The 14,390-nt window shown below is 38.1% G+C and overlaps 1 protein-coding gene across 2 annotated transcripts in view; it reads right to left on the bottom strand.

Moving 5' to 3' along the window:
* The window catches only part of TTC7B (tetratricopeptide repeat domain 7B), a 144,519-nt gene that overhangs the window by 114,564 nt on the left and 15,565 nt on the right, over nucleotides 1-14,390 (bottom strand). For both annotated transcript variants that reach the window (XM_056346639.1, XM_056346642.1), the window contains exons 2-3: nucleotides 8,735-8,889; nucleotides 7,433-7,601 (exon numbers count right to left, since the gene is read on the bottom strand). In XM_056346639.1, the coding sequence (XP_056202614.1) occupies nucleotides 7,433-7,601; nucleotides 8,735-8,889 (324 nt within the window). The remainder of the gene's footprint in view (nucleotides 1-7,432; nucleotides 7,602-8,734; nucleotides 8,890-14,390) is intronic.

The raw sequence follows: 14,390 nt of genomic DNA on the forward strand, positions 1-14,390 counted from the left end.
TGTATTTTCTCAAGAGTACAAAACAGACTTTTACAATACTTCTAAACAGAAAAGATCAGTATTTTCACATATGCGTATGTTTCTTAAGAACCATGTGCCAGACAATTCTTGCTGTAAGTACAGCCCTTTAACAGACAAGCACCTTCCAGAGAGGCTGAAACAGTGCAAACTAGAGCTAAAAGCTGCAAAAAGATTGAGTGAATCTCTGAAGAACACACACACACACCCCAAAGCAGAAGAGCTGCACAGCAGTACATGAAGTGGTCATCAAGGAAGTGTTCACTCAGGGGAAAAGAGATAGTTTAACTACAGAATTTACACTGTCTGCTGAAATTGTCAGGATTGCTCCTACATGCACCTCTGAGGGAAAAAAAAAGTCCAGGCTCCACTGTGATGCCAGTTCTTCCCATGCCATGAGAAAAAAACACCATAATCACCGATTTTTAATTTTGGCCCAACATTTTCTCCCTCTCTTCACCCTGCCAAAGGCAAGATTCTGAAGAAAATCCAAAGTTCTGGAAGAAATTAAGAACAAGAAAACCATACCACCAAAACACTCAAGTCCTAAAGAAGTCTATTATAATAAGAAGCATATTATTTTCATTCAGTGTTTGTATTTCAAATACTGGAGCTAAAAGCAGCACTGAGGAAAGCAGTACAAACTCCTGGGGTTGTTCCCCCCCAGTCACTGCTCCAGCAGGGCAGAAGTTGTAAAAATAGACTGGGGAAAGACAAGCTTTAACAGACAAAGCTTGAAGTATCTATGGGACAAGCTTTCTAGCCCTGGTTTGCAAACTGCTTGCTGATGGGCTGCAACATTTGCACAGCAATACAGGAGGAGGGAACTTAAGTCGAGTCTTTGACCCATTGCCTAATGAGGCTAGAGATCCCTGGCATAATTACTAAAACAGCTTTCATTTAGCATTCTTCCACTAAGAGTTTCTTGGTGTCTGCTGACACAGGCTAGCAGTGGGGCAGATCCCATTTCAACTGAACTTCAGAGCAGCATCTTGTGCCAATGGCAAAGTAGCAATTCACATGCACCTGACACTTCCACTGAACCTCATGAGTATTTCCATGTTTCTGTAAATAGAACTAATTAACGGCCAATCATTTAACTTGGTAAATGCAACATTAAATTTGAATATGGGTCAGCAGTAGTAAAGACAGTCTCACCTTACTCAACATACATCATCTAAATATAAACACAGTTATCTGAACAGGCAATATGAGATGTAAAAGGGCCTGCAGCAATAAGACTACAATCCTGTAATGTCTAACTTACCGATGACATCCCTCACATACTTAACAAGAATTTGTTACTGCAATACAACACAGCCACATTGACAGATACCTGGAATAGTCTACTCATCTATACAGTATATTAAACATAAACACAATTTATTTACTAAAATCAAGTTTACAAAGTTGCAGACTTTAAGAAATGTCAGATCTGTAAATTTCTATCTTCATCTATAAGCATGTGTAGAAAGATTCATTACTTTGTAATGTCAAGTATTCATTTTTCAATTGTCTTTTTACTTATGCAGCAGTATCAGAATCATGTTACTAAGATTTTAAAAAGCTGATTTCCTAGTTAAATATATACTTGTTATTTCAGTTACTGACAAGCTGCACCTTCCTAAATTAACATGTCCATATCCCACTGTGCATGTATCTCATCTCTGCTTCCATAAGCAAACAAAAATCACTTAGAAACATTGAAGATATTGCCATACACAGTAGCTGAATAATACCTATGTGTACTTTCCAGCATACTACCTCATTCATAAATGCTGAAAACTTGCAGAAAATTAACAGTCTTGTTCCCAGATGCCTTCTCCCTAGGAGAATATTAGCTTTAGCCTTTATTAAAATGGACTCTAAATATATACTTCTGTATGGTAACAGCATATAGAGTGTTTTTCTGGTTGGTCTTGTAAAAGGGAGAAGAAAAAGTTGCAGCTAGCCACACAAGCCTAAAGTGAAAAAGGAAAAAAGTCAGACATATCCAGTCTTTAATTACTCATTTATGGATTCATAACATTTCAACTTTTTTGTAAGTCAAGGTTTTCCTCAGTCTCAGAACTGAGTTTTGCCAATTAAAATGATCTAGTGAAGAAAGTAAACAAATGGGTACTAGAGACAAAATTAACCTCTTGGAACATGGGAACCTGCTCTACTTACCAGAAGGTAGTCATTCCCACATGATGAATGACAGAAATAAATGATCCAAGCAGATACTTAAACATCAAGTATGTAACACAGCCAGAAATGTGCAAAATCCCTCTACATTTTACTTTGAGCCAAGTCTTACCACCATAATATCAAGATTGTTCTTCCTTTCTCCTTCCTCTGCCCAGCCTCATCTCTTAGCTTTGCTCTTGCTGCATAGGACAGTTCTAATAACTGATACTGATGTCCAAGCTACATTTGTGGCAGAAAAAAAAATCTGCTTTTTTCTGTACTGCTTCCTAAAACTCCATATTAAAGGTATGACCTGCTCCTGTGACCTACTATCTTAAGTGCTAGTACAAAAGAAGGGAAGGCAACAGCTGCAGGGAGCTGGCTCCAGGAACATTCATACATCTGCTTTCAGATTAACTCTTTGCCACAACAGAGTCGTGCAAACCTGCCCATCTCCTCAACAACGTCCTTTGATGCCCATTTTTCTTTCCCTCATCACATCCTCTTGAAATAAACTACTACAAAAAAACTGTTTTATCGGATGCTTCTCCTCCACATTCATGTCAAATGTAATTACAAGCAGATGGGGGAAAAAATAACCAACAGACACAAGTAAGTATTCTCGTGTTTTTGCAAATACTAAGCACTTGATTTGAAAATCTCCATCGTTTAATTCCTGTGTTTTATATGACATTTAAAAATTGCCCCAATTTTTTCAAGTCTTTGAATCTAAGAAAATTCTGTATTTAATATCAAACCTATGATTTTATTAATACTCTATCCTATAACATCACCTTCTACATACACATACAGAGTCATTACTCAGTAGCACAGTATCAAAATCAGCTCTTTCAGGTAAAGAAAACACTAGATCTAATCCAGAACTGTATTCTATGGGCACACACACACAAAAATCAGGGTAAGGTAAAAAAGGATGCCTGTCCACAAAGTTAACCACATAGAAGATCATCCTCCACTACACTTCTATTTTTAACTTGTGAATTTGAGGAAATGGTGAAGAAAGGCGGGAAAATAACAGAATTACACTACGTTCAGTATACTGTGTGGTAGTTACTGCTTTGCAACTTTTGCGTGAGGGATATCTGAACAGTGCTGAGTCCTGACCTACTCTAATCAAGTTTCTGACACTTTGCCTCATCCATATTCATATGGCTAGTCTACTCTCTGCTGTTTTAATGGACACAGCAGCAGAAAACTTTTCCTGAGACCACTCTTGCATCTTCTAGTCAAGATAAAGCATAAAACATCACTGCTAGCAGCAGCTTTTGTTGCCAGAAGCCAGAAAAAAGCCAACCCAACTGAACTTGTCCTGTTCCTTGAATTTCTTTCCAAAGCGCCTTTTTTTTTTTTTTTTTTTTTGCTTACCATTATAAACAACTGCCCATGAGCTTTTGGTTCTGATGAAACAACAGTGCCTTTACCACCGCACTAAGAATTTTGAACATTTTCCCTAGGAGGAGCAACAGACAGGAACCACTTCCCGGCACTGCTCGGGCACTGGGGCCCTGTGATTCCCTGCACATCACAAACTGGCAAAGAGCCACACATAAAGGAAATGGAAAAGATTTCAAAGGTAATTTGTTAGGATTTTTCTTAGAATTTTGTTGAAATTTTGCTGTGTTGCATATTGGCAAATCTATCAAGGAGCTTTCTTTGGAAGATTAGAACCATCATTGCACTAACTAGCCATTTCCAAGAAAAGAGTAACATTTAATCTTCCCTGCTGGGTTTGAGAGCCTTTGAATCCTTCACTTGACTTACATTCATTCCATACTATGCCTCTCACTTATATTCTTCTAAATATGCTGTCTTCAGCTAAAGCTATAAGCAGCACAGAGTCTTAAAAGCATTCTTTTAAAGATATACTGCATTTATTCATCTATTTAATAAAAAAATTGAGGACCCCCTTTGTGAGTGCACTGCAGGCAGCAGATGAGATGGCTTTAGTTCTTTAGTTAAATGACAGTTATTCTAAGTTGATGACTGCAGGAGCGCAAAGACACTAAATTTCATGTTCTGGACTACCGTAATGAAGACTTTTGTAATGAAGACTATTGTAATTTAATGAACATTTTGCAGTGAGGTTTACAAACAACCTGGATGGATAATGTGTTCAGACACACTCTGGAGAGTCTGAAGAGGCAATAACAATTTTCCTCTTCTGGTTTTTTTCACACTTTACTTTCTAACAACATAAATACATGCAGACATATGTTTATATATGTGCACATAAATGAACATATATACACATAAACAAATACACACACACACACACCCTCCACAGCCAACCATTTGGGGATCTCATTTCCCTGGCCATGTTCTGATTCCATTTTGCCTCCCCACAATTGTCACTACTGCTGTTCCTCCTCTCCTTCTTTCTAGCCACCAGTAGATAAAACTGCAGCAAAATTCAGCTTGACCTTAACCTTAGACCCATTTTTGCACTTCACTGCATCCATACACACATACTGAACCTTTCATTCACTGTGAAGAGCAGAAAGATGTATTTTTTTTGTATTTTATTATGTTCCACAAGCAAGAGTAACATGGGACACAGGGAAAGCAGGTAAATGCAAAGGGCTTGTTGTGAACTGCTAACTGCCTAGGGTTACAGCGTAACATGCTCATTTAAGTACCCTGGAACAACTGTAGAAGGAACATGTCAAGTCAAGCATCCCACTCAATAATCTATCGCCTTTTACCTTACAGAATGAAACCTCAAGAGTGAGAAAGTAAGCCCTTGGAGGTTGCCCCACCTTAAATACAGAAAAAAATTCTAAGGCAATTAAGAACTACCATAAGTTATCTGCCCTATGCTTTTGTCAGAGGTAAGCAGTATCAGACCACTACACAATAGCACACAAGACTGCAAATCCACTGGAACTGGATTTGCCCCAAACTCGATTGAAATGGGACAACTAAACCAGGTATATTTACCTGCCTCCGTGCAGGCTGCCACACTGAACAGTGCAGCTGTGCTGATGCTCGCTGACAGGCAGCACAGACAGTCCCTCATTGCTTAATAACATGGTGCTATGTTCATGACTGCCAAAAAAGTAAGATCTAAATACTGAGAAGTTTTATCTTTAAATAATCAGGCTATCCTTGAACTTGCAAGCAGAAACACAAAATCCCTGGACAAATAACTTGCATTTAGTTGGGTAATACCTACAAGACTCAATCACCTCTGAAGAGAGCCTGAACTAAGACTGAAAAGTTTATAGTCCACTCTTACAAGGAGAAAGAAGAAATTCTACAGGAAATGGGGAACACAGTGAGAATTAACTGTGCATATGCTATTTAGCTGTCAATTACTCTAAACTTCTCTAGACTTTGAATACTAAATTTAAGACTGCTCTGGGATTCTACCTCATTTCAGAACACACAGAAGATTATATTCTTGCAACCTGCTACCATGGGGAGAAGGCATAGCAAATTTATGAAGTTTCCATTCATACTGGAAACACGGTAGCAAAAAAAAATAATTCTGAACATCAACAGACAAAGAACAAAACCCCAATAGTTTGCTCAGGTAAACTGGTAGCCAGTCACCCACTAGAAGTGACCAAATCAATGAAGTCTAATCAAGATTAGGTCAGGCTTGATATGACAGATTTCAATGTCTAAGTATAACACTTGAAATCAGAAGCAAAAAAAACCCCATCATGTCTAGGCAGAAGACATGGTGGTTTTCCTCTCTTCCCCACCCCCCCCCCCCCAATATGATGAACCTACAAAACATTCCAGAGCAGAAAAGATACATATTTTACTATTTCCTAATAAATTATTTTTACATTAAGTAAAATTAATAATACTACTCCTTTCTGCAAAATGAATGCTTTTGCGTTTCAACTGTTAGAGGTCTTTATGAGATCAAATAAAACAGTCAGAAGAGACGAGCTCTGGGAAAAGATTCAATTAAATTACTGAGATTCCTTGGAGATAAAACCAAATTTAGGTACTTAAAGTTGATCAGGTCCAAGATCTCATTTGCCTGGAAAGAACATGACAAATTCAACAGATGTCCTACAGGTTCAAAAAAAACAAAACAAAAAACACAACCAAACCCCACAAAGCTTAGTGGAAGTCTACCCATATCAGACATTGCCAAAAAGCCCACACAGATGGTGTATGAGAGAACTGGGTAGATCTACGTCATATGTAAGAATGCCCCATGTACTCCCTTCCCACTTTAATCTAAATATTGCCTAGATTTAGGAAACATCCTTTTGTCTCTGCTATCAGTTAGTTCTCTTATTTCCTTGACATCTCTATAGAGGATGATTCATGCCTGTCATTTACTAAAGGACTGTGCTGGTGCAAACCAGTTATACTCTTCCAAGACTAATGTTAGAAACAATTTTTGGCCAGTTGTCAGTGAATGCTATTGAAGTTTCTCATAAATAGTGTTTGCTGACTTTTGATACTTAACAAAAAACTTTCGACATATGCAACCAAACCCAAGCTTAAACACAGCAGACCAAAGCAAACACTTGGACACAGTAAATTCTCATACACCTACAGCAGCAACTGCCACTTTCCTCAACACACTGACCCAGCTTACAGTCTGTTAGTGATTTTTCTAAACTGAAGTGGCACTGCCACCTTAAGACATAAGGCCAGCATTACAATTTTCATTATACTAGATTGGTTAAAGAAAAAAATCTAATTATCTGCCCTTTCTGATTTTTTAAAAAAAAGATATTCATGTAAGAAAAATTCAAAAATAAAACTGCAAGAAATTAACTGTTTTAAGTAATTTTATCATGTTATTACTATTTTTCTTCAATTAAGTAGCAATTTAGTTAAGCCATTTGGCTTTGAGCATTTTAACATTCAGTAAAAGGCATCACGGTGAATCAAGGTTCTCCAGTTCTGACCACAGCGAGTGCACAACTGTACTAGTTCTTTCAGTAATAGTGATAATACTTTAACATCTATCTGCAGTTATTGTGACATTTACATATGGAAGGATACACGCATCAAAAAATTTGATTGGGTGACAGCACAGTTAACATATTAATTGAGGTAAAAGTCTTGTCAACCTAGCACAAACTCAGAATAATTTAGAGGCTAAACTATCCTCTTATTTATCTGCAAATGTGGTACTCCATCACTGTGTTGATGATATGCGTGCCACAAAATTCTTTACCTTCGGACAAAAGATGAATTTACTTTTTTAAACACTATTTCCACATTATTATACTGGAAAGAGCAATCTTACCTTTAGTAGAATATGCTTCAGCAATCAGGCGTAGCCTGTATGGTGGCACTGCAGCTAACTGCAGGTCATCAACTCCAACTCTGGCATATGTGTTCAGAGCTTCTTTGTAATCACCTTCCACATAGTTTAACTTGGCCATAATAAGGTTAGCTTCTTGTAGGAATTCTGGCTAGAAGGAAGAGGAATAAGAAAAGGTTCTTTTTCCTGAGAAAACACACCTAATTCTTTCTGATAAATATTTGGTTTATTTTCTGTATATATTCACTGTAGAAATCCGCAGGGTATTTCTTAGGACAGAGCAACAAACCAACAAAATTCTTTCTTCATGTAATATTTGGGAAGCTTGTGGTAAGGGATGAATCCACAAAACCTCAATCCACCAAGCTACCAACAAGCATTACCAGTCATTTTGTATTCACACATTTATTTACACATGCACCAGAAATACCTCTCAGTCAGAATCCAGCTTTGCCAGGTGACAGAACTATTTAAAGGCAGCCTATCATTACAACTCCTCCAATGATTTTTTTTCTAACACCACAAGTACAGTTGAAAATAACATAGCATCAAAACTTAATGATATATGTTCCACAGCCTATGAATTTGCACAATTTCAAAGTATAAATTGAAAAAGAATTTATGGAGGAATGAAGAAAGAAAAGGAGGAGAAATTAACACTCCCACAAATCATAGGAGACAAAACATTAAGGATGACTGCAAAACAAGGTCCTTATGATGTCTCAAAGGATGGACATTGAGTACAGAAAACATAAGCTGCTTTAGTAGCTACAACAACAGTTAAGTAAAAGAAGGGCCAGTATGGTTAAGAACATCAAAAGGTTATGACAGAATATGCTCTCAAGTATTAACCTCACCTTCCGCACCTGCAAACATAACTTAAGGAACCTTTCCTGAATACTTAAGAGACTATTACAGAAATTTGTGAAGTTTGTAACGTATTTTGCATTTTTTAACACTTCTATTTAATGGACACTACAAAGAACAATATAGTTATATACTCCAAGAAAAACTTCCACAAAACAGGTTGTATTTCACTTAAGCATCCCAGAAGTCAATGACAATTTTCTTATTCTTCTAATGAAAGAAGATTTGAGAAATTTAACTGAATAAAAATCCATGGAGAAACACAGAGCCATGAAATAGCATAGTGCTGATGATGTTCTGGGAACAGCAATGATAATAAAACACCACACAAGCACTTTCCACATATTTTTCCATAATCAGTAGAGCACTCCAGCCAAATTCAGCTTTTCTAATTCTTGCTTAGACTGATTTACATACCTTTAGGTTTCCTCTATCGAGTGCTGCTGTGAGATGTTTCCTGACCTCAGTCAGCTTCGGCTGCGGGCCACGTGGACTACTACTCTGTTTAAGAGTGTTTTCCTTCAAAAATTGTTCTAGTTTGGACTCCCCAAGAAGAAGTTCTGCCATATCATCTGTAAATAAAACCAAACACATGAAATATTAGAATTTTATTTCACTAACATTTCAGTGGAGGCAGTCATTGCACGGATTTTAAATACAAACTAACCAAAACAAACAGTGTCAAGTACTCAGATTTAACGCGTCATGTGGTACTTTTCAATTTATCTTTTACCTGCTTGATTCATTGTAGAATCAAGTCTCCTGTGTTCTAAGCTATAATGATTTAGGACATTAAACTGGTCAGTGTTGTTCTCCTCCTTAAAAAGCAACACTTGATTCAAAAGGATTATGTATTTTTGTGAATGTCACAATATACACTTCTGAGATTCACTTTACCCAAAAAATGGTGTGTGTTTCACAAGATGCCTATTGTAGTTTCAAATATGAATACTGACATAGAACTAATTTATGCAACTAGTTTTATGTTACATGTCCCTCACGATGCCTTTCATCACCACCCATATCTCGGCTGTAAGAATGTAGGTATCACTCAGACCTTGTTAAGGCTCCAGCCATCCCAGCATGAAAGTCCATTTCTCATCTATCAGTCTGTTTCTTAGGAGGCTTACCACCACTTCTCAGACATGAAGGTAGAACGTAATACCAGGCGTCCCAGCAAAGCTGCAGCTAGCATGTTTGCTGGAATTCAGTAATCTGGTCATCCTCTACCTTGCCCTTATCCAGGACCACTGAACTTATTTTACTGAAACACATTGAGTAGTTCCTCTAGTGAGAAGAGAGCTGGAAAAGTTATCGCCTCACTATGTGCAAATTGAAAAGACCAGGTCATGTCTCACAAACAATGGCTGAATAACCAAAATTTGAACTAACAATAAATAAAATAGATTTTTAAATGGGGAAAGGCAAAAACTAAAAAGCAGAAAAAAGCTCACCACCCTATAACCATTAGCACTGGTCTTAGAGGTTATGTAAAGGGTCAGAAAAACTAGGACATGCAAAAGTCAGTGTTATTGTAGCAAAGCTTTCCCTCAGGCTGTATAAATGCATCAGCATTACCTGGCTGTTTAAGTACAACAAATTTCAGCCTTGTGTCATTTGGAGTAGTATATAAGCCATGTACAATGCCATTGTACAGCAAGCTATAAAGACCAGTGCTGTCCTGTAATATGTCTTATCAAGTATTAAGACAAAACCCCCTATTTTTTTCTCCTTAAAACCTCCAGCTAACTGCTGATTCTTAAACCACAATTTCTTCAAGAGAGTTTGAGACCAGACAAATAGCAAAAGTATCAAGGGAGTGCTTATTTTTCCATTTATGTTTTTTATTTGGTGTTCTGGGAAAGATATCCATGGTAATCTAGACATTTATTTGTTCTCAGCTATCATTCACTTACATTTTACTGTTTAAACACTGCTGCAGAAGGGAAAGTTCTCAGGGTCCAGATGAAGGCAAGCCACACCACAGATGCAGCCTGGTTGCCAGCCTGCTTAACTTGCTGCCTTTCAGATCATAGTTGTCAAGTTCATCAATCTCAAATTTGCAGTAGCAGTTCCATTCCTTTGCCCATCAAAGTTTCTCCTGACGCTTCAGCTACACTCATCTCATCCCTACACCAGACAACACCAAATAATCTGAAGTGTCACTTTCTGCATGCACTTTCTTCTTTCAAGAGCAGCTTTATGCCTCTTCACATGTGTTTTATTTTGCCTTAACAGTGCACCTTCTGCTCAATTTATCCTCACCACAACAATGCACTCTGGATACAGATTCCACACACGCTAGCCAAAAATGTCAGTTCTCTGAAAGCTAAGGAAGAGGAAAACAAAGTATCTCCCTGGTACACTGTTACTTCAGAGACATTTCAAAACAACATGACACTTGGCATCTCTCAAATACATATTAAATGCACACAATTTCCAGTTAAAAAAAATTAAAATATTACTACCACTTGATAATACACCTATAGTATAACATTGACATTTTATTACTCACTAATTGCCAAGCAAAAAAATGTTTTTCTTTACCTATTCAATGGCAAATGGCACATTTTGACATGCATCAGTAAACCTATCATACAATTTGTACATCCCTTAACAAAGAAGTTGATCAGTTTATAGTCTCACTGAAATGTTTTCATCTCAAACATATGATGTACATTTTAACAAAACAAATAAGAGCAGTTAAACTTCAGTTCTGACAAACATTAAGGCTCAAAGGTTGTACACTATAGTATTTTAGATACACCTTAGGGTATACTGCGTTGAAGGTTAGCTAATCATCTTGCACACTGGAAATTTAACGTTTATGAACAGAACTAGAATGAGAAGGTTCTACAGTAAATAAGAACTGTTTTGGTAATGCACAAGAGACCCATTGTTAGCTGCAGCAGGAAACAGGCTAAAGAGGACTTTACCACTTGATCTATCAGGATTGACCCTGTTTATGACTTAATATGGCTTGCAGAGTCCTTCCTACGCTTAGAAAATAAACACGAAACAAATATTTCTTTACTACAGCATGAGTTTTACCCATACTTTATATAAGAGCACAGTAAAAAGCAGGGAAAGGGGCAGTAGATGCTCTCAGCATAAGCACCTGGAGGGACCAACACCAAGCTCTGAAATACCTTGCCCACTGCCTCCATCACTCTACTACCTTGTAACAGCAGCAGCCACCAGCTCTGACAGTTGTCGTCAACTGCACTGCCCTAGGAAAGGGCCCAAGCCAGAGACCCCAGACTGCCTCCCACCACAGCCACAGGCCTGCCTGAAGACTGGGTTGAGGTTGAGATTGGCCAAAGACAAACAACTACACTTTGCCTTCTGGAGAAGAGGAAGAGAGCCAGCCAAAAACGTTCTCTTTTATTGCACCCAGCTCATCATCCTGTACCATGCTACTCATCTGTAACCTGCACAACTACCATTTTCAAGTTCATAGGCTATAAAAAACACCTATCATTTTAAGTTTTTTTCTAATGTATTATACCTGAAATCTTAAATCCTGTGACAAAATAAAAGTAGACAAGGACCCAGTTTGTTCCCATACAATCACAATATTATAGTTCCAGGAATTTTTGAAGCAATTTGCACTGATGTGGGTACTCTTTAATTGAATCAGCAAAGAAGAAAAATAAAAGATATTTTAAAAGTGAAGAAAAAGAAATTCAAAACATACTTCAACATTAGGGCAGGCAACACAGGATCATACTCAGTTTTGAGCATTTCCACAGATTAAAAAACCCCTCCAGACAACCTTTTCCAACATTTGACTGTTCTTAGTGTGAAAATTGTTTCCTTGCTATCCACTCCACATTTCCTTTCTTGCAATTTTTGTCCACTGCTTCTGATTCTTTCACTATACATTTCTGAGAAGAGGCTACCTCCATACCCGAGGCGGGGGGTGAGGGTGGGAGGTGGTTGCAGTAGGATTCCCTCTTTGTCTTCCCTTCCTAAGATTTAACAAATGCAGCACTCTCAGCTGGTTCTCTTCGGTCACGTGCTTTTACCCCCTTATCATCTTGGTGGTCCTCCACAGGGCTAGCTCTACTATACCAATGTCTGTCTTGCGCTGGGGAGCCCAAGCTGAGATACGGTCTCATGGACCAGATGTGGTCTCACAAGTGACAAACTGTAGGGAATAATAATTTCTCTCAAACTGCTGACTACATTCTTGCTAATACAGCGCAGTGTGCAGTTGGTCTTCATTGCTGCATGGGTTTGCTGCCAACTCACACTCCCTTTGTCATTCACCAGGACCTTCAGATCCTCTTCCGCAAAGCTGCTTTTTAGCCAGTTGATCCACAGACTATACTATTACAGCTATTCCTTCTCAAGTACAGTACCATGGCATTTGCATTTGCTCAACTTCATGAATTTTGCCATTAGTCCATTTCTCCAGCCTGTTGAGATCACTCTAAACAGCAGCCATATACTCCCCCCAGTTTTCTAACATCCACAAAACCACTGAGGGTACATTCTCAATGTCTAAGTCACCAAGAAAAACACTAAACAGTACTGATTGCAGTATCAACCCCTGAGAGGCTCCACTTCTAAGACATCACAGATGTTTGTTGGTTTTTGTGTCTTTTTAACCTGTGATCAAACTTCTGAGCCCAACCAGTTTTCCACCTACCTCCTAGTCCACCTGTATTTTTAACAAGATATGCTATGGGGAACTATGTCCAAAGTCTAGACAAAGTTGAAGCCAACAATATCCACTGTCCCTACTTTATCCATATAGTCAGTCATGTCTCAAAAAGCTATCTGCTTGGCTAGTCCTTGATAAACCCATGTCAACTGATCCAAATCTCCTCCTTATCTTTCCAGCTGGTTTCCAGGATATGCTTCCTAATCTTCCCAGGGCGTGAGGGTAGGCTGATCCACCTGTAGTCCCTAGATTCTCATTCTCGACCTTGCAAATGGTCGTATGTGCCTTTTTCTAGTCATCAAGAATCACCCTCAGTCACCAGGACCTCTAAAAACATGACTGTGTCCTTGCAGTGACACTGGCCAGCTATTTCAGCACTGACACATCCCACCTGGGTATCAGAGACTTGCATATGCTCCCTTTGCCCAACAGAGTCATCCTCTGTCAGGGCATAATGCTTCATTTCATGAGACTTTTCCATCAAATGGAGTAATTTTCCATCAATATCAACAGATTTTCTGCAAGCACTGATACATATACTAAAAAGCACAAATGGTACAGAAAACTGTCAATTGCTGCAATAAAGCAAATTCTCCAAGAGAAGCAATATGATAAAATGAGATCTCTTTATTTTTAAAGGTACTCAGCATCTATTTTGTTAATTTTCTGCATGTTTTCTTTTCCTTCAAACAGAAGTTTTATCATAATTGATAAAAATCAACATTTTGCATAGCTTCAGTTTCAAGCTGCAGACTCCACAAGAATTAAACTGACAAAATCTACAGCCTTATTCCAAATTCCATATTTCATTAGCATAGCCACAGCATTATTATAAACAAATAGTAAAGTCAGATATTATGACTAACATTACCCTGCTCAAAGACAGTTTTAGCATAACACTCTGTAGGACTGCACTTCCTGCAACTCTTCTGTCGCTGGAAACCAACTGTGTGCACAGAAAAGACAGCTGTTTTTTTCCACCAATGCAAAGCAGGTTAGTCTTTGGTGTAAGGAGTTTCATATGTGCTGTGTGAAAGGGTCTCAGAGATCAGAGGCCTGCTCCAAACCTACAAAACTGTGCTTCAGAAGATGTTCACAGGATGCAGATATTTGCCTTGCAAAGAACAGGTCACTGAGGGGTCCCTTCAGCACAGGTATTTTACTAATAATATTCAGAAGACTCCAGAGAGTGCTCCCAATGCACAATTTTTGTTTACAAGCCTCTTTAAAAAGGTAAAAAAAGCCCAGAGAGTGGGCCTTGAAAATAACATTTGAGGTCACCATAGTAATGAACTACTTCGGAGAAGGACAATGAAGATTAAAAATACAATTAGCAAAATCAAAACTAAGTGGTAACTTAAAAAGAAGTAAAATATGTCCAACTGTAAGTTTTAAGGGACGTGC

Source organism: Falco biarmicus, chromosome 7 (genome assembly GCF_023638135.1).
Source record: "Falco biarmicus isolate bFalBia1 chromosome 7, bFalBia1.pri, whole genome shotgun sequence".
Taxonomy (NCBI): domain Eukaryota; kingdom Metazoa; phylum Chordata; class Aves; order Falconiformes; family Falconidae; genus Falco; species Falco biarmicus.